This window comes from Onychostruthus taczanowskii, unplaced genomic scaffold (genome assembly GCF_017590055.1).
Source record: "Onychostruthus taczanowskii isolate IOZ18803 unplaced genomic scaffold, ASM1759005v1 scaffold80, whole genome shotgun sequence".
In the NCBI taxonomy this organism is placed as follows: Eukaryota; Metazoa; Chordata; class Aves; order Passeriformes; family Passeridae; genus Onychostruthus; species Onychostruthus taczanowskii.
In genome coordinates this window covers 2,360,736-2,381,814 of record NW_024505893.1, presented here as the reverse complement: position 1 = coordinate 2,381,814, position 21,079 = coordinate 2,360,736, and the positions used below count along the sequence as shown (strand labels likewise).

The 21,079-nt window shown below is 37.8% G+C and overlaps 1 protein-coding gene across 10 annotated transcripts in view; it reads right to left on the bottom strand.

Moving 5' to 3' along the window:
• The window catches only part of NRXN1 (neurexin 1), a 672,393-nt gene that overhangs the window by 100,787 nt on the left and 550,527 nt on the right, over positions 1-21,079 (bottom strand). For all 10 annotated transcript variants that reach the window (XM_041424058.1, XM_041424060.1, XM_041424063.1 and 7 more), the window contains one exon: positions 20,063-20,234. In XM_041424058.1, coding sequence (XP_041279992.1) covers positions 20,063-20,234 — 172 coding nt within the window. The remainder of the gene's footprint in view (positions 1-20,062; positions 20,235-21,079) is intronic.

The window sequence follows — 21,079 nt, the reverse complement described above, 5'->3', positions numbered from 1 at the left end:
TTGAGTCAGAGTTAAATCTTGTGTCACAACTGAGAAGAAGCAGTCCAAAAAAACTTTAATCATACCTTTATATCTATAGGTCAGCTGGGACAAACCAACTATGTGAACTCCACTAATATGTATTTTATCCCTCCTGATTTATTATATTGTCAGGACTGGAGTGTAATTCTATTTTGTGCTCTGGAATAAAGGTGTCAGTTATTGATGTGAAATAGCAGCATCCTTGAAAGGGAATAAGTAAGAAGGTTGAAAATCGTGAGTCTGTGAAGAGCAACCTAGGCTAGAGAGTATTTTTGTTGAAACAAACCCTTTAACAGAATACAAATTCACATTGTTAGTCCCAGTGATCTGTTAGGGAAATAAATAACAAATTGATGAAACCAAGGTCTATCTCCATTTATAAACAATCCTCTCTCCCTAGTTTTGCTTATCATGGTCTTGACATGGCTCTTTCTGAATCATGACTCCCCTGACATCTGCAAGATGAAGGCAGAGACCCACATCATTCCTCCAGATGCAGGTAGGGATGAAATCTGACTGAAATGCCAATTGCATGGAATGAGAGGAAGCCACAACACCTCAGAGGGTGGGATATGGGAGCAAACAGTCCACAAATGGTCTCACATGGCCAGGAAATGAATCACAGTGAAATCCCACTCTCACTAATGGCCCATAAAGCTCTTTCATACCGTCTATTTCCATTATTGTGCACACATTCTTGAGACTGCATGGGGTAGAGAAGAGGTCCAAGTTCACCTCAGGAAGCCACTGTGTTAGTGGGGGACACTGCTCTGACCTCTGTTTTTGCTGAGTGCTTACAGACTTGTCTAGCCAGTGTTGGATCTGGGAGTGAGTTCTGGATGGATCAGATGAAGGTGTATGTCCTTTTCTGTTGCTGAAATATGTTAGCTCTCCTTGTAACAGTGCGTGGGAAGAGACACAGGAGGATGCAGTGGCCCGTCTTGAAGATGTTGTATGAGAAGTTACCCAGAAGGCTGATTTGGGCCTCCTCCAGTGCTTGGAGGGAGGAGTTGCAGAATGTGAATATTTTGAACAAACCTTACCATCAGCTCAGTGAGAAGATAAAAATGAAAAGAAGCTCTTAAGTTAGAGAAAGAACCTGTAGCAAATAAGTAAGAGTGCAGCTCTTCAATGCCTTACTGTCTCAAGAAAATTTAACTTATAAAGAGAGAAACTGCCATGTAGTACCACTCCTCTAAATTTTGAAGTGCCAACCCTAGCAAGTTCATACTAAATGACCATAATATAATATGACCCTTTACATCCTACAGGAACTCCCAAATTCCTTATAATGTATATTAAGCATCCAAAGTGACTATTTGCCACAGAATGACTAGTCTTCATAGAAGAGTAAAATCTCTCAATTAGGGGCTTATAGCACTGCTGAAAACAGAGCAAAACTTAGATTTGTCTTTAATAATACAATTACCACATCTATTAAAAAATGTCCATTTATCTTACAGACTCTACCAAAACATCTTATATTCACCTGTAAGCTCCTTATTTCATGCTTGCGTATTAAACAAAGCAAATAATATTTTTACAACTTTCTACAGGATTAAAGTGTGAACTCTCATTAACCTCTCAGGGGGAGAAGAACCTTCACTTCAAATCAACTACCTTCTGCCCTGTTTTTGTTTTTGATTATTTTTCACTGGATTAATTACTAATTAAATGAAGAGTGTGCTCTTCCTGACTCTCACTTCCTCACTATAATGCAGTGTCTCAGTTTGTGCAGTGTTGGATGGCTTGTTTTGAGAGACTGGTGTATTATATCTAAAACAGGCAAGAGGAGATGAAAAGCATCAAGCAGATAAGAAAACATAAGACTTGTCTGATAAATTAAAGGTCATATTTTGTTATCTGGATTTTTACAAAGATCCTTTGTACTGCCTGTGTAGTATTAAAGGAGCCAATATGATAGTGCTGCTGCTAAAATAGGCAGAACAATTGATAGAAATCATTGAAGAGGAATGAATTGTTGTAAGTATGGTGCCATGTCCCACATTACCCCAAGAGTGACATTTTGTAGTTCTCCAAGGTAAAAGGACTTTGAACTGTTTCTAAATCGTAATGTCACAGCATTTAAGATTACCTTTTCTATAAGAATTTAACCAAAAGTTGACTGTAAGCAGTTTCTTATTCCATAGATTTTCAACAACCGAGAAATGGAGAATGTTTCAAGCCCATTGCATTGAAAATTAGCTAAGTCTGAGATAGCAGCTGCTGAGGGTTTTCTACTGACTTTTTTTCCAGGTAGCAATCTGGATGATCTTCATTTCATGCTAGAAAAGAAGTACTATATAGAATGTCTCTTGACAGAAACAATACATTACATAAATGAACAATGGCAAATGGGAAACACTGTGCTCAGCTCTCATTTTAAATTCCCACTGGGCTGTAACTGCATGAATATCCAGTATTCAGGTAGAAGCCATCAATAAGAAAGGACTTATTAACTGTGTGGTAAGTCTCCTAATTAAGTTTAATCACCACATAAATTCCGAGATCAGCATAAGGACAAACTGCCAAAAGGTCATTGCTCATATCCTTGCATTTTATTGTAGTTGGTGAAAGGCTTTGGAAAAATCTATTTTTTCCCATAAGTTATTTGTGGACAATTTGCAACATGAAAAGTTATCTGAAACAATTGGAAAAATCTTCTGGAGTTAAATCCTGCTCTTGGTTATGTGGTTGATAAGAGAAAATAGAGTATTTGCCTTCAGTTGTGATCTCCAAATCTGCTGCAATTGGACTGCTTTAGCAGATAGCTCAGGGGCAGTGCAGGGTACAGATAAAGTCATGCTCATTCCATGACCAGATTCATAAACACTGTATGAAATCCAAAACACTCAGCATCAACCTTCATCGACAGCACACAAACTAACTTCACTGCAGCATAAATTTTAAAGATGTTGATTTCATGTTCTTTAACGAAACATGAAGATGCTGGAGTTAACCCCTATGTCCCAAAGTCCTGGGACATACAGGTGCTTTGTCACGCTGCACCTGCCTAGGCTGTATCAGCTTGTTCTCCTAGGGACAAGCATAATTACACACAAGCCAACAGGAAGAAAACAGATGCCATTATTTGGACCAGATTTTGCCAAGCAGAAAAAACCCAATGTGCCCATACAGACAGAAAATGGCATTTAAGAGATAAAAATCTGTTCTGTGTTAGCAGTGTGGGCAAAAAGAAAAAAAAAAGAAAAAACTTAGCCCTTGGGAAAAGCAAGCTCAAAACTTTCAGTTCTGTCTAAAAGTGGCATTTCAATTTGTGTATTTAAACCTTGCAGACATTTTACTATAAAAGAATAATCTATTTCAAATGGAAAGGTTTAAACTTGCACATATAATGCTTTTGGCAAGACACAGAAACAGAAACTGTAAATAATAGAAACAGATGCTCACTGAGATAAAAGCAGAGGAGTGCTTTAGGACTGCAGAACTATGAGACGACCACCATGGAAAAGTATAATGGCTGTGAGTAGACTCCCAGAAGAGATTTAATCTTATCTGTTAAAAATTCAAATAATCTGCTGTCCTTCATATATCTTTCTTTTTAAATCACTAATAATTCCCCTGTAACCTAAGATATGTTGCATATTTTAACTTTTTATAAAATGCAGCTCATTTTCTAATAGTCTGCAACACATTTCCAATTAGCTAAGGTTTTTCCCCTTGTGATTATGTTTTATATATATATATGTTTGGGGTTTTTTTGGTGTAGTACAGCCTGGAATACTAAGAATTGTTGTGAAACATTTGATTTTGTTTTGAGATGGCAATTTTGAAGATAATCAAAAAGTTCAGTGCTCAGATACTCTAAATTTCTATGTTCAAAACTCTTCTATATTTTCCTTCTTGTATGGTTTAGGAGGTTCTCAAGGAAAGGAAAGTTTGGTTACCATAACACATTTATCACTTTCCTGATATCTCTGCTTCGTGACTTCTCATACTCTCTGTTTAAAAATGGGACAAAGACCCACTGCTGGGTAAAGACCCTGCGTGGGGAATAGGCAGGAGAAGGCTGCCAGTGTTGGCACAAACCACATCCATGGAAAGGCCATTTCAGTGCACCCTATTCTTCAAAAGTCCATGAAGACACACTGGGCGTCGAGCATGGATGCAGTTCTTTGGTGCCTTCCTAAATCATGGCCTGAAGACATCTTTGAATGGATCTCTCCTGGGGTGTTTCCAGATGACAGATGGTGTCAAGGAAGCCTTGGGCCTCCAGAAGAGAAAGCCAGTAACTCCAAAGCCAGTCCTAACACGTGTGAATCCTACACCAGCTAAACCAAGACATCCCTGTGCTTTAAGCTCTTGCCCAGGACACATTTTCACATGAGGAGCTGCTCTGTTTTAAAAGGTAACAAGGACACATTTTGGATAGGCAGTGCAAAGCTGGTAGCTAACTTTCATGTAGGTCTAAATTTATTGGCTTGATTTTCAGAGTAAATCTGAGCTGAAACACCAGAATGAAGAAACAATCAGTATTGAACTATTTAAGCATATATGAATTTGCGAGGAAATAGATTATCGCTATTCAGCTGTCAATATGTTTAATTTTTCATTTTGTTTTAAAAAAATCCACTTGCTGATGTAATACCCACAGTATAGACCTGACTTCTACTTTGAAACACTTATGAAATGTTAAATGGGAAAAAGATCAACTTTAGAAAGAAAATAGCTCTGCTAGCACAATTTACACATCTACTTTTTCTCAGGGAACCACTTGACCTTTTAAAAACATACTGAAACCCACCATGTTGAAATTAAATAAGGCTATTATCATCTTTCCAGCTTTATGAACTCTTGTAACTTCTCTAACACGAAGCACTAATGCATTATTAAATATAATGTATTATGCTATTTAAATTATTTTTATTTCTAAATGATGGTACTGAGCAAAGTAAAGTATTAAATAAGCATCTAATTCAAAGCAGATAATACACTAACAGCTAAAATGAGCAGATGACTTACTAATAAAATATTAATACATTCCAGTTTAATAAGCATAATTCAAGATATTCAGGCCTCTGAGCAGGAAGGACTACATCAGTCCATCAATCTACTGTTCATCATCACCCCTGGAAGTACTGGCATGGAATCAGTAGATTCCATGGGAAAAGAAAGCTGCCTCCTGTCCTTGCTTTTATTCCTATGTTCACGGCTTTGCCACTGCTTCTAAAGCAGAACACTAAAACTTAGAAAGTATGAGGATGAAGTATATTCAATTAACACTAAAATATGTCTAACTGCCAGGGTGGGTTGTTACCACCAATAAAGTACAAGGCTAAAACAGGACTCTGACAAGGATTGGAGTAACATCCCATTTTGTTTTCTGCACAGAACACCCATGGTGCTCGCATCCACAGAGCTATGACAGATAAGGGAAGCGTACAGGCAGCAGTTTATTTTTGACACCCTCCTGCAGCACGGCTCATCTCTCCAGCTCAGCTGGAAAAGCTACATGCAGGCTAACTCCATGGAATGCTCTTTAACTAAAGTCAGCTACTGCAAAAATTACATGCAACAAACTGTGAGCTATCAGATGGAATGGATAAGCAAGCAGTTAACTAAAAATCATTCCTTTCAGGAATTTATCAGGATTTTTGGATGTATAAATATACAAAGCTGAGAAAGAGGAAGATAAATGTTTTATTAGGTTTTAAGTAATATTTCCAGTATTCTCTTTCTGCTCTTTTGTAAGTACAGCCTCAGTTCGATGCAATAGTAGTGACGTATTTAAGGCATCACATGGCTTTTGATTAGCACAGTAATGTTTCTGGGTATAGAAATGATACCTGGAAACTTTTATTTTTTTTCCTACTCTGACTTTAATTCCCAGAAAGTTATTGCTATATCAGCATTATGAACACAGTGGTGCCATAGCATTATTCTTAGGGGTGTATTGATAATACACTCCTAAGACATAAGACTAATGCCAACTGCACATCAAAGGATATGACTAAAGCAGGTATTCAGACATGAAACTATTCTTTGGTTAATTTATAACCAGCTCAATCAGGATTTCCAGGGAACCACCTTCTCCTGCTGTGATGACACACCATGAGGTAAATCTCTCAGAAGTGAATACCAAGGATCACTGTTGAAATTCTGTGCTCATTTCTTCCATGAATTTCTTAGCTCATGGTTACAGCTTTCTAGGAACAGCTAAAGAGCACTAAGCATCTACTGTTTTTTTCCTCCTGAAAGCACTTAGACTGTAATCAAGTCACTGCATAGCTTTCTTTTTGACAGTATAAATCACTTTAGATTGTGGCTCTTCAGGTTTCTCATTACACACACACACCAATTTGTTTTCTTCCATAAAACCACAGACCCCAGGTACAGACTTTGATACTTGTTCCAGAGCTTGTTTCAAAGTGCTGCAAAAGGTGCTAAAATTCTCCCCAGTTCTTAATGCTTTAGCCTTTTGTGCCCACAAAGCCATTTCCATGAACTCCTTTGTCACAGTCTCATGTGATGCTTCATGTGGAGCAACCTGAAAGATGAGGCCCCCCACAAGATTATTCTTGGAATTATATTTCTCCAGGACACTGTCTGCATTGCCATGGGCTTTTTAGAGTCAGTAGAGAACCCCAACGGTTGGGGGAAGTTCCAGTCAGTGAATGCCCCTCACTGAGAACCATCAGCTGTATGCAACACTGAGCCTATTACCTCAGGCTGACTAATGAAAAATTAACTATATTCACTGTTCACCACTTGGATGAGGAATATCCACTAACTTTGGGATCGAAAATGAGATCTGTGGCTGTGATTTGCAGGCTCCCCAAAGTCACTGCCACACTGCCCTCTGCAGTGCTGCTCCTCTCTGATTCTAATGTGGCTCTTAGAGGATGATTTTTACACACAGGATACCAATGAGCACCAGAGAACTTAATAAAAGGGGAGGAGGAATGCTGAGACTGAGTCTGAAACCTCTGCCCAAATCCTTCATGTGTACCATATCTACCACAGCTTTCTGGAACTGATGGTGCAGCCATAACTGAGTTTGCAGTTTAGTGCAGACAGAAACTCACTTGAATTTACAAGAGAGAATCTCCAGGACTGGGACCCTAAAGTGAGATGCTAAAGAATCCTTTGGTTAAAAATTGCTATGAGGCAATTACCAAGCTCTGAAAATGGGAGTATGCTTTCAAGACTGAGCCCTGTACCCAGCTACAGTTACATTTTTAGCACCATTTGCTCTTTTGTAAAGGACATATTTATTATTCTCTCCCTATTGTATAAACTGAAATTTAAAAAAATTTAAACTTCTCTATTAATGCCCATCAGATCTGTAAAACAGGAAAATCAAAATTGTCTTTATATATACTTAACCTTGATGATAGTGTGTTTCATTCATTTTTTAATGTCCACTATACCCAATGCTGCATCAGAAAAGCCATTTAATGCCTTAGAAATAGTTCACTGAGGAAAATAAACCATTCATATCTCAATTAAACCATTTTGTAAAAGCATAATTTCACTGCCTTTAATTCAGTTAACTTCTGCATGTAAGGGGCTGAAATTAGGATGCCCTTTACAATGTTTCATGCTTCTGATGCACTGAGGGATATTCAATTTCTGCTTCAAATTTATTTGTAATGCTGTATACTACACAATCTGCCCCTTGTGAAACTCCTAAGAGTACTAGGTTATATAAATCATACAAGGTTTTCTTTTTTGACAGGTAGGATAGACTAAAAAAACAAAAACAAAAAAACAACTATCCTCTGGCTTAGCTATACCTTGCTAGGGTCAAGGTAGCTCTTTGAAACTCCTGAAGCACTATGAACTTAATTGTATATGCCTGATATAATACAACAGTAGAATTTGTTGCAACTAAGGTGCAACATTAATCTCAAATCCAAAGTATTAAAGAAAAGAAATATTTTGAAAGTGCAGATGCTGCAGTTGGAAGATTTTTTTTTTTTGTGTTTGTTTTTTAAATAACAGGGCTTAAGACTGAAGAAATCTAATCACACAAGTTGAAGAGATGGCTGTACAGCTTCTCTCCCATGTTCACAGGGCACAAAGGAGAGAGAGTCTAAAGAATGTGCATGCTCATATGTTCCACAGAGCAATGATTTGCATCCTTCTGGATACCTGCTTAATGCGGTTCACTCTCTAGAAAATATATCCAGGACAGAGCAAGTTGCTGTTTTCCCTGCTGCAGTATGAATTATAGTGACTATTTCTGAATTAGTTGGTATAATGGAAGTTCTTATCCTGCAGACAAAGTACTATACTGCTGTCACACCTCATGCCACCAGTAAAATATGCTGGGGACACATGCACGAATGTGCCCCAAATAAAAAAATACCTCATCTTCCAAGAGCACCTAAAACACAACAGCACTGCAGAGAAAATAATTTTGTTTTCCATATGATAGATTGTCTGGTTGGAAGGCTCAACACCACATTGATTTTTTCTGTCCTGAGAAAGGCTCCCGCTGCAGACTGACTCCTGGCTTGCCCCAGAAGATAATGGAAATAGAGTGCATTGCAGAAGAAGCGCAACACATTGTACTCTGCTCTTGCGTGCTCAACCAGCCCCTGGGAGCTTCAGTGGGAGCCTCAGAGCTGACCCATGTGTGTGCTCATTTCAGTGAGGCATCTCAGGACAGAGGCACTGTCACAAACATACCAACTTCAGTGTTACACAGAAATCATTTCACTGGGGTGAGCGAATTATTGGTTTGGCCCAGCCAGTGACACATTATATAAACTCCTGTGTAATGAGATAGTTACAAACCCACTGCGGGCTGGAAGGAGAGAGAAACAAAGGAATCTGTTCAAATCTCTGCACTGACAACACAGTCCTGCCCCTGGGAAAGAAAAGAAGAATGAGGAATTTCTTTTAAATCATTGATGCCATCGGAGATACCAGCATTATATTGTTAAGGAAACTATGCAGCTAAAATTCCTTGGGGAAGAGTTTGAGTAAATTGTTCTCTTCTTGACTGACAAGATGTTAATCCTCCATTTCTAACTTATCCTACTATATTGGGTAAGTATGATGCTGCAGAGGTTACACAGAAAACCTATGTCGAGGCAAATACAAGTTTGTAAAAGAATCTCTAAGTATTGGCAATATTTCATCTTTTGTGATCTGACTTTTGGGAATTGTTAATAGATAAGGACTTTCCTGAAGGGTTGAAAGGGACCATCTGAGTCAGATTTGCCATGTCTCATACTTAGGTCTGTTTTCATTCACATTTAATTCCTCTAGCTTGAATCCCTGTAGCTTGCTGTCTTCAGAAATTCCATTTCCATATCACCCTGTGCCTAATTATGGAAAGCAGGCATTGGCCCATCCTCTGCCAAAAGACACGAAAAGAGCACATCTCTGTTTCTTTCAGTATTTTAAAAACGCTTTTCTGAATCACTGCTCATTTGACATTTTCTTTCTCCTTCCATTGTGCCACCTTGCCGTATCTAACTGAAAGGTGTTATACCTTCTGTGATCAAGTAATGACAACTGTGCCACACATTTTATCAAGATCTGAATTTAATTACAGGATCTAAGAAGCCTAAGAAGGGATGAGCCTTTGTATTTCACCAGGATATCCAAGATGAAAAATAAAGGGGGGGGGAAATCCGTCTGCAGACTCAGAGAAGCATTATTATATTGCATTATCTGACAGAAAGACCTGATAAGCTGTCAAATTAAAAAGCTGATTTGGGAAATTTTACTGAAACCACTTTTTGAAAAGAGACTTACTGTAGTGCTTTGTTTGGGTATCACCTAGGTTCTTTAAATAAAGACAGCAGCAGGATAGAACAATTTCATAATCTCTCAAAGGGCAGCAGTGTTTTTTTAAAGAAAAAAAAAAAATTCCTTGACTTTGAGTAAGCTGCAACAGAGGCTCACCCAAAGAGAATGGGAAAATAAAGTTCCATTCTTTTTTAACATCAATCTTTCACATTGACAATAAAATTATACAGAATGTGAGACCTGGGTGCATGCTGACAAATACATTTAATCATAACCAAAGAGCAGTCAGAGCTGTATGAAATGAGAAAAACATGCAAGAAATCATTTGTGCAATTACAAAGGGAAGGTAGCACACTGGCCTAGTTACATCCATCACTTAACTGCTGGTTTGTGTCTCAGTAACTTAGATGAATTTTTAATGTATTTTGATTCCTTCTTCCAGAATACTTTCTTCCATCTTTATTCTGGAGAACTTACTGAATTGAGTTTAAATAACTCCTTGTCTTATTTTCAGTTCTCCATGTCATTATTTTACCCTCTGGTATAATGCCTCATTTTATTAATATTGCAACTGGACATCATAACATGAATAAAGGTAGATATCAGCTTCCTACAATAGGAAATCCTTGTTGAGGATTTTGTCGAGACAAAACCAACAAAAAATAACACAGTTTTATCTTTGCCTTGGCTAAGTATTGGAGACATCATAGAAAAGTTAATTGTAGGAAACATTTTTTGATTGAGTGATCAGGAGTTGACTTAAGTTAGTATGAGGACAACTAAAAATAAGCCTGTAAATCAGATTCTTGATTTAAAAAGAACAAAATTTGATAACACGAAGGAAGTCAGATTATGCAATCAGTGTAAGGGCCTGAATTCAGCCAGAAATGACACTTGGAAATTCTATAAAGTATTAAAATGATGATTTTTTTTTTTGAGTTTGCACCTGCAAGGTTAAAATATAGCAGAGGAGACTTCCTAGACTGACCAACTACACTATCACAGGCTATGTTACAGGAGGTTAAAACCCCAGACTTGCTCAGTAAAGAAAGCAGTACCTTTCAGAATTAGAAAAAGAAATAAATACTCAAGAAATGTTGCCAGAATTTAAGCTCAAAGAACCTCCCAAAGAAAGTAAACTAAATTCAAAAGCCAGAGATTCTAAAGTGCTATAAACAAAAAGAGATCATAGAGTAAAGGAGAATTACTTTATAGGAAGGCTGATGGTGATCCAGGGGAGCAGATTGAATTGACTAACAGGAATGTGTTTAATATAGATCTCCACAGCTCTGGAAAAAGCAATGTACATGTTCTTATTGAACTTGCATGGCCAGAAAGTGAGAAAGATGATCTCTATCCCAGAACTTAAAAAGAAGAAGCCAGGAGTTTTTAAATCCAGGTATCCAGTAAGATGTGTTATTTCTTCTAGTAGAAAACAGACAATGTAATAGCTTTACATGAGAAGAATTTAAAAACTACCCAGTTGAAGTATTTAGTCTGACCTTAGACATACATGTTGCTTTAGAACAAATTTTAAAATAAATAATTAAAGACATGAAAGCAATTGGAAAATGAGATAAAACACAAAACTTTACCAAATCATGTTAGGCCAGTTTAACAGCTGTATTCGACAAGCTAACTCATTTTCTAGATGAAGGAAATGAAGTATATCTAATTTTCTGGATTTCAGTAAAGCATTTGATGTGATGTCAAGTAGCAAATCGTGGATTAACTATGGAAAAAATACAGGAGTGTGAAAAATCTATGGTAAAAAGCTGAATTTAAAATAAAAAAAACCCCAAAGAATAGCATCGAACAAGGGTTTGTTCTCTCCTTCCTATATCTCATGTAGAGATATCCTGCTGCTGCAGCTATTGACAGGTTCTGAATTCAAGGGCTGCTTTACTTGCATCACACTCAAGACTCCCATCTTCCCAGGATGCATCTCCTTCCAGGAACCAGCCCTGGAGTTTTCTCCTCCCTGCAATTCCCACTTCATTCAGTTTCTTCTTTAGCTTCTTGGTGAATCATTCACACAGATGATAAGCAGTCTTTGCTTGTCACATTCAGACCTGCCAATGTGTCAACTGTACCATATTCTGGCCCTTATGTTCCCCACTAAATTAACCATATTTGAAAAATATAAAGCCTCGAGACATAGTAGGTGGGTCAGATGTACCAAAGCTCTCCACGTATTTTAGGGAACTGATGCCATCTATGGTATGAATGAGTGGAAGGCCTGCATGTGTTTTAGTCATGGAAATGTGATAAACTCAATGCTGAGTTCTACCTGGAGTTAACAAGAGGAATGCCACAGTGAATTCCCAAATTTCATTAGACTGTGCCATCAGAGCTACCACAGAAGCCACTACAGATACGACTGCAAGGAAAAACAATGGTTTTCCCCCAGAAAAACTACCTTGGTGGAACTCCTGAGAAAGTACCCAAGCTGAGTTTGGCAATAAATCATCTTTTGTGTTTTCTTCATTGATCTGAGTATAAAGTGCCATCCACACAATGAAATCTGTAGATGACATGAAAGTAGACATGGTAGTAAAGCTGAAGAGGCTGCAGATATCAGTCAAGAGCCCTTCTGAATTAACAGAAGTGACACCAAGGCTTACACTACAAAGTGCAGGTCGCACACTTAAGATATAAGACCAGTCATACTACTTGCCCTAAGTTGGGATACTCTGATAGAGAATTCATGAGGAAAGACATTCAACAGGTAGTCAGCGACAGAATGACATTGGGCTTTCCAGTTCTGAGGTATGAAAAAGAAAACTAAGGTCTTAAAATGCCGAATTAATATCTGCGTTAATGTCTAATATCCTTTTGTTAGAACAAAGTGGGATGAACTGGAAAGTGCTTGGACTGAAAGCAAAAGGATTTCTTCTGAGTAGGATGTTTCTTCTAAGTTACTCTCTAAGAGAAACAATTTATGCAAAGAAGCAGACTTGACCCAGTACATTTTAATTTCTAATTTCTTAAGGTCTTCTATCACTAACCATACTCTTAAATACACATGCAGAAAAGAAAAAAAAAAAAAAAAAAGGAAATGGGAATGGGAAAAAAAGCCATCCAAGCCACTAATCCTTTACAGGGAAAGTGGCCCATTGATTTAAATATAGTTCCACTAATATTTTCTTTAGCATTCTAAACATTCTCAGAACCTGTTTTTTGACTGGTAATGAAATAAACAATGAGATGTGTACAGCATTAAACTTTTGTCTTGAGCCAGTGCAATCAATTAAAAATATTTTCTAGGAAAATTCAGATTATCTCACCCATGTGCATTATCTTTCATAGGTCAACTTTACTTTTACTGCTACTCTATATTCAAGAGAGTCAGTTGTTTTTTAAACTTTAAGATAAGAATAGAAAATACTTTTTTTGATTAAAATGTTTAAGCCAATGACGATTTTGCAAAACCTCTCATTCTAGAAAAATTGCAAATAAATTGCACAAAACCAATAATTTCTGAATTTCAGAATTGTAAAAATTTGGGATTATTAAATGTTTTTATTTCAAAATACCTCTTTAGATTTTTCTACCTTTCATTTTTCCATTTTGTTTTTTCATTGCCTGCTAAAGGAAGCACAAATTTTTTAATTCTTCATTCACTAATCTTTTTATTCTGTAGTAATCTCGAATTTGTCTCTCTTACAGCCTGTATGGTTTCTGATTTTTATATTAAAAAAAAAATCAATGTTATTCAATATATAACAAGGTTTAGATTATCATATTTCCATTGAGAATTAATTTATTTACTCTTTTGATTTTCATTAGGTGGGAATCTGTGACCTTGTTCTCCCTAAGAGAGAGTCTGATCCATCAAAGAACTTGACCTTTACCACCAGGGCTGGGTAAATTCTTCCTGAATATTTTCACATGGAACTTCATCAAAGACTTTTTGCTAATCAAAAATACCAAGTAAGTTAACTCATTCATATTTATACCCCATTATCTCCTACAAAACCAGCGTAGGTTTAACTATACCAGGTACCAGCAGACCTTCCCAGGTGGAGACCTCAGCACAGACAGAACCCCAGGGAGATGTGACTCCATGGACACATGAAAGGCCATAAATAACACTGATGAGTTTTGTTTTCCAGATCAGGGAGGGTGAGACTTTACTTGGTCACAAAATAACTACTGACTCAGCTGGTATTTTTCCCATTCACGTCTTATTAATTCCATAGAGTATATATTTTAGACCCACATCTTCTACTTCTAAAGCCTGATTTTATACATGTGGCATAAATTTATACATAAAGTGTTTACTTGCACATTCACCTTCTACATATTCCCAGATGGAGAGCTCCTGAGAAATCCTCACAATTTTTTCCAAACACTGTTACCTCCAAGGGAAGTAAATTCTTATGAGATGTCCTTATTTTACTGGCATCACTGGTTTCCCACAACAGGAAAATGACATCCAAACCAGGAGGCATGGGGCACTCTGTGTTTTAGAGAAGATAAATTGCTTCATTCTCTTCTTAATTGCTTAAATCTTTTCCATTGGACTTCCCTCCTGGGCATAAGGACAGTTTTCATTTTGTCTTTGGGAAGAAGTAATGGGAGATTCTTCCAGGTTTGTAAGCTTTGCAGCTTATCAGATGGTGGTGTTTCCTCATATCCTCTATGTCTTACCATCAGGATTGAGGGATGACAAATCTGACTGTAGGAGTCAAAACTCTGGCCATAGCAAAGGAACACACACAAGAGAGAACCAAGATGGATTATTTTATCCAAAGGAGGAACCCAGTCAGAAAAAGGGTACAGGCAATGTGTTACTGGACAAATAAATGGCAGTCAGAAGCTTGTGGTTTTTTCCTGTGAAACGCCCTGAAAGTCCTGTGTCCAAACAGCAGTGGCCAGAGAGGTTTGAAAATTTGCTCTCTGGCACAAGGCAAGGCAAACACTCAGTGATAATTTACTTGTTAGGTTCCTACATCACCTTGACCATTATGAATGCGGTGATAACAGGCTGACTGTCCCTTTTATTAGAATATTCAAACACACATTTGTGAAAGTGCTTGAGATGTCTTCCTACCACCACACTTATACAAGAAAAACATCTCTGGTCCTCTTCAGAAGAGGCTGTAGGGGCTTGAATTTGGAAGCTGTTTCTAAGCCAACAGTAAGCAAGTTAGGCAAGTACATGGATCACTTGGGAAATGCTAATCCATTCCTGGAGAAACAAATGTACTGACACAAATGTCTCCTGTTAATTTTATAGTCAATCTGAACACAGAAAAAGCAAGACAAATGGATGTTATTTACCCTAAATAGGATACATGGTAATAGCTGACTCCTAGCATTTATCTTAAAGTAACATGTATCCCATGAAAAGATGACAGACGCTTTTTCTATTTTCTAGAATACAGGGACCAAGAGAAGCATTTAAATGACATGTCCCCTTCCCCTAGCCCTTGGGTGTTCTGCAGGAACAACCTTTATCTCACAGATCCAGAGACAGTCCCTAAAGACAAGAAGACAAGATGTATGATCTCAGCTCTTTAATCAAAACCAAACCACCAAGAAAACTCCAATTCAATTAAACAAACAAACAAACAAAACAAAAAACAAAAAACAAAAAACAAAACAACAAAAAAAACCAAAAAAACAAACAATTATAGAATTATTCTATATTATACCAAAGCCCTTCAAGCTGGTGACTGCCATATTGCAGAGGTACTGGCACTTAGCATAATGTCAGTTTGCTCTTCTGCCAGCATCCACGGTCTCTCACACAGGTTCTTTTTCGGTGTTGTGCTCTACCATGATTTATACCTCCTAATCACAGAGATTCATCTGTTCCAGCAGTCTGGCAATGCTTTGGACAAGCTCTTTACTGCAAGCAATGTGAGTGACATGCTCGTGCTGTCAGATCTTGGTCTGTCAGACACATCCCTGACATGTCCTGACCCATGGGGTACGTGAGGACAGCTGCAACAAAGTTATGCTTTTCTAAGGCTAAGAAGAGATCCAGGGATGACTGGGAGGGCATCATTTTAGATATTTGCCTACATCAGACAGTACCTTCCAAATTGCTGCAGGGTCTCAGGAATGCTGAGCATTGTCAGCAGACTGAGCAGCTTTGAAACCATAGACCCATTGCCCAGCATCTACTAGGTCATTTTCTAGACAGAAAATGCTGCATCAGTGTGATTTACGATGGAAATCATGAAGAGAAAATCCTCACTGATAAAATGATTAGTTGTGCTGTGTGTTTTAAAAGAATCATCATTGAGAAAACTGCCTTTGACCACAGAAAGCACAGAGTTAGTGTCAGAAAAGTGATTCTGAAATTCTCTCACAATAAGTAGTGGTTATTGTGGCTTTAAAATGTCCTCTACCTTGTCTTGACATATGTTCTCTAACTATGTAAAATATACACACTTCACTACCAAGGGAAAAAAAAATAAGATAATTAAGAAAACTGTTTTTCATGATAAGCAGATACGGTTATGAGCACTATTATGATAAAGATTTGGGGTTTTTTTTTCTTCCTCCCTTTTTGATCTTATTTTAAACATATTTTCTTTCAGATAAGGAAGAAAATGTTGTTTCAAATGGAACAAAATGCTTTGTTCTCAGATTATCTGAGTCTCCTGTAAACACTGGGCAATCTTGACATGAAAAGTCAGAACATTTTACTCAGAAAATACTGAAATTAATATTTTCATATTACTAAAACAACTTTCCTTTTTTTTTTTTTTTAATTTGACCATAATTCTTAGTTCAGATTGACACAAATTAAGAAGTTATTTGTTTTATGCACCCTTCGGAAACTGACAAGTCAGTGTAGAATTATCACCTAACTGAAGTTACAAGAGCAGCCTCTTCACAGAAGCAGCTGGAGTTGCTACTGTGGAGCAGTCCCATCACCACAACAGCAGCCAGACCATTGGGAAGGGAAATTAAAACTAGACAGTGGAGCAGACCAGATAAGCGACAAGGAGTAGAAAGGATCTGCTTGGAAATGGGGATAGTCTATTGATTAGGAGCTCTGACTGAATAGTCAGCAGTTTTCTCATCCCTGTTTAATATGATCATCAGTTAGGCTGCATCCAGCTAAGTTAATGTGAATTTACTATCTGAAAAAGAGATCAAGATCAAGTACTAAATTTCTTCAGGAAGGTGCAGAGGAATGGTGATAATTCAGCAAAGAGACATAGCACTGATTTTAGTTAAGACAGATGGAATAAATAAATCAAGTGAAGATATGGGCATCTTACTCAACTATCAAAAAACTACAGTGTGCCACTCACAATCACAGGGCTATGCACCAGCCACAAACATAAGAAGTGGGGAAAACAGGATCAACATTTAATAAAGGGCAGAAATCAAAGTATACATCCTCATAGCTCTAGCATTTTATTTTATTCATAAAGGTGACAGGAAAGAAACTTCAGAGTAAAAAAATTACTTTGATGGTAGTCTGGAAGAACATGCGTATGTAAATCCAAACCTCTGTTTCTGAAAATCATCCAGCCATTTCAGGATACTGAAATCGTCACATTTGTCTAGGACTAAAACATATTTTTCTCAACTATATTTAAAAAAAAAACCCCACATCTACCTTAACTAGGATAATCATCCTCTACCACTGACCCCTACCTCTTTTCCTTTTACAGCTCTCTCATTTCAGACCCACTCAGATATAAATTGAAGGTGCATTGGCCCAGAGCAAACTCAAATCTAGATCAAGATTGATGTCACAGGAGAGACAGACTGCATTCTATTCCTCTTCCAGGGTCACTCTTCTGCATTTTATGCAGCTCTTGGGTAAAACACACAAAGCCACCATGGAAGCTCTATGAAGTGTTGCCATTTGATATTCTTTTGCAAGGTACCAGCTGGTTTTGGGCCTTGGGTATCCTTATCCGCAGCAGTTTCATGGGGCTGGATGAAGGATACACAGGCAATGAAACTGGAAATTCCCAAGTCTCTGACCAGAAAATTCTCTCAGAAAGTCTTCATGCAGCATTTTAAGGCACCAAACACAAACAAGCAATGTCTTGTAATCAGGCATCCCAGCCTGAAGAGGAATTCTGAGAAAAATCTTTCCTCATAAAGAAGAGCCTGATCTGTTGGTATGCTTTAGACAACCAACTGATTATTTAACTTTATCTTTGAAAAAAAAAAAAAAATCCAGCATATGTAAATACAGCAACTTTACCTATTAGGCTGCCTAATCTTGGTTTTACTAAAAACTAAAAAAACCCAAAACAACAAGACTGGCAAATCTGATGGAGCAGCATAGTAAGAGAAGAGAAAGGTGTGGCTTTCTGGGAAGGGAGAAGAGATGGAAGGTGAAAAGGGGGAGAATAGCAACCAAAAGCAATGCTATGGCATACAGGAGTCATAAAATATTACTATGGAAAAGTCAAAGAAAATTACAGGCCAACAGCAGTTTTAGAAGATCCAACAATAAAACAAGCCAAGAGATTCTGTACCACAGCTAACGAAGCAACCGAGAATAGCTTGAAATGCAGCCTGCACATACAGCGCTCATGGAAACTCAATAAAAATTTAATATTTTGTTTTCTTTTTTCAAAGAAAACATCCAACTTTCTTCCACTCCACCAATCCCATCCCAAGGAAAGAATTCTCTTTTCTAAATTGATCTTTGTTCAGTATAAACAAGCTCTATGTGCCACTAGCTTCAGAACTCAAGGCTTCTTGTTGTGTTTGAGCCTATCCAGGAGCTCCCTGTTCATTCACACAGACCTCCTGGCATGTTTGCCTGACTTCCTCTTGTTGGGATGCATCACTCCTGAGCTTGGATGTGGGGAATTCACGCTAATCATTTAGGCAAAACCCAAAATAAACAGAAAAGCACCTCAAGTCTATTTTCCCCTTTGTGTTGAATAGGTCTTGAACACAAACTCTGACAAGTCTTCCCCAGCTTACACCTTATTTCAGCAACATTTACCAAACACCTCAAAAGGAGAAAGCTAGGGGGCCACAGGGGAAACAGGAATATCTGAAAGATCACTGAATGTATTTCATTCAGTATCCCCCTTTCCCTCAAGTGTTTATCACCCTTCATAGGTGATAACTTAGAAATCATTAATGGTTCTAATTGTCAGAGCTGTCATTCATTTATAGCACATTAGCACATAGGTAGGTTTATTAACAACTTCTGCTGTACATAGTCTCTTTCCCAATACATACTTTCATTAGTTCATATATTCTGAATTTTTTCCAAGAAATTATCTGAAGGGTTATATTTCATATGTGGATGTTTAAAGAAATATTTTTATTTTTAAAATAGCTGGACTACAACTGAAATGGCAGCAACAATAACAAAAATCTCCATCCTAAATACTAATAATTAGTTCAGGGAATGGTTTATGCACTCCTTACTAGTGAAACACACCCTCCTGCTGCACTCCACCCTCAAAAATGAAGAATTCTCTACTTTTAAACCGATAAATCAGAACTGTCATTTGTGCATCGGCATTCTGGTTTGTATATTTGCCTCCATTTCCACCTCTAGACTTGCTGCCTTTTGCTTAATATAAACACACAGAGCAACTGTTAGGAGATAACATGCAGATGCATAAGTTACCATTCATGGCTCAGTTGTCCTACTCAATAAGAAAGGGATTGCATGTCTGAAAAACCTGTTGCCTTTAAAAATGAATAAAATTAGCAGCATAGTAATCCTCAGCACATAGCATTTGCATAAAATTAAATATGGGCCTGCTCAAGACAGCTTGGTCCTCTTCAAGTAACCAGCATCATCTGCATAAATAATATCCTGCAGTTTGCATCTGGAGTTAAGGCACCTCAGTTTGGGCGGTTTCCTGTACAATTGATAACTGCGACGCCGTTTGGCTTGTGTCTGCTGGAAGACTTCTGCTAAATTCATAAGCTTCAGATTGCTGTAATCTTGTAATCAAAAGAACACAGACAACCTTTTCCTCAGTAAATGTTTCACCCCATCACTTGGGGATAGACTTGTGAGTCACTTTAAACTGTGTAGCTTTTGTCAAAGCCTTTTTTTTCCCCCACTAAACCAAAAGTGCAATAAAAACAAATGATAGCAAGAAACAAAACTACTACTTCATGCCTCAATAACTGCATTTTTCCACTTCCAGTAATAACTTGAATTTGGGCTTTTAAACTCACTTAGGAAATGCCATCATCATAAAATGTACTGCTCAGGATTCTTTTAACTACTTCTGTAGCTACTAAAACACTTCAACGGAGCTGATACTGCATTAGGAGAGGAGCAAAACGAGGCAAACTCCAGGCACCCCCCACCCTCTTAGTGCCAGGTGTTTGTGTGAGGCCTTACCTGCTGGGTAACGCTCGATGACGGGCCAGTTGTCCACCTGTAGGGTGGCATTGCCACCGCTCCTTGTGAAGCGCACCACGTGGTACTTCCCATCGTTAATGATGGCGTTCATCTCTTCGATGGCGATGTCATCCGTCCCAACATTAAATTTGACTCCAATTTTTCCCTGGTGCTGCAGAGTTAGGAGAGAAATAACTAATTAGGAATTTTTTTAGAAGAAATTGAGACAGTGAGTCAACACAGGGGAAGATTTCTAACAACATCTTCCCTCCTCAGATGTAACTTCTAAAGGTTCGCATGCGGCAGTGACAAACCTTCTGACAGCTTAGGAAGTCTGGGACATGTTTTTGGAGGATAATTGATATTCCAAATGAGTTACTTCACCAAATTGAGCTCTCTCCTTTTCCAAGACATTCAGATCAAGATGAGGATGGGGAAGATGGAGGAAAGCTCAAGGTTTCTGTCTTTGTCCTCTCCCTCACCTCCATAAAGATTAAACAAAATATTTCCTTTTAGACTTTCAAAACAGAAAGCCTTACAGTGTCACTTGGAAGAGATACAAGAATTTTCTGGCCATAAAAGACAAGTTCCAGCCCTGCTTTTCCTTTTTTCAAACCTCATTCATACTTAGAGCCTTCAAAAATGATAACAAAGAAGGAGATTATTTCTTTTTCTCTTAGAGAGATTTTTGGCATCGCATTGTAGTGATTCCGAATCATTAAGCCAAGATCACACTGTCTGATTAACAAGGACTTCCCTGTTCAGAGCCAGAGGGCAGGAAAAGGCATTTGCTGACACAGGCATGTGTTATTGTTCTCACTAAGGCCAGAGACTCTTTTTTGTTTTTTTTGCTGGGATTTGCCTATAAACTTCTGTGTTTCAGTGCTCTTAGGGCTAAGGGACTTCCCATGTACACCAATACCTGGGAGCAAAGCAGTAGATTTTCCAGATTATTGTCATATCAGCATGTTTTCATTTTTATTGACTTAATTATTAAAATGTTCACTCTAATGGGAA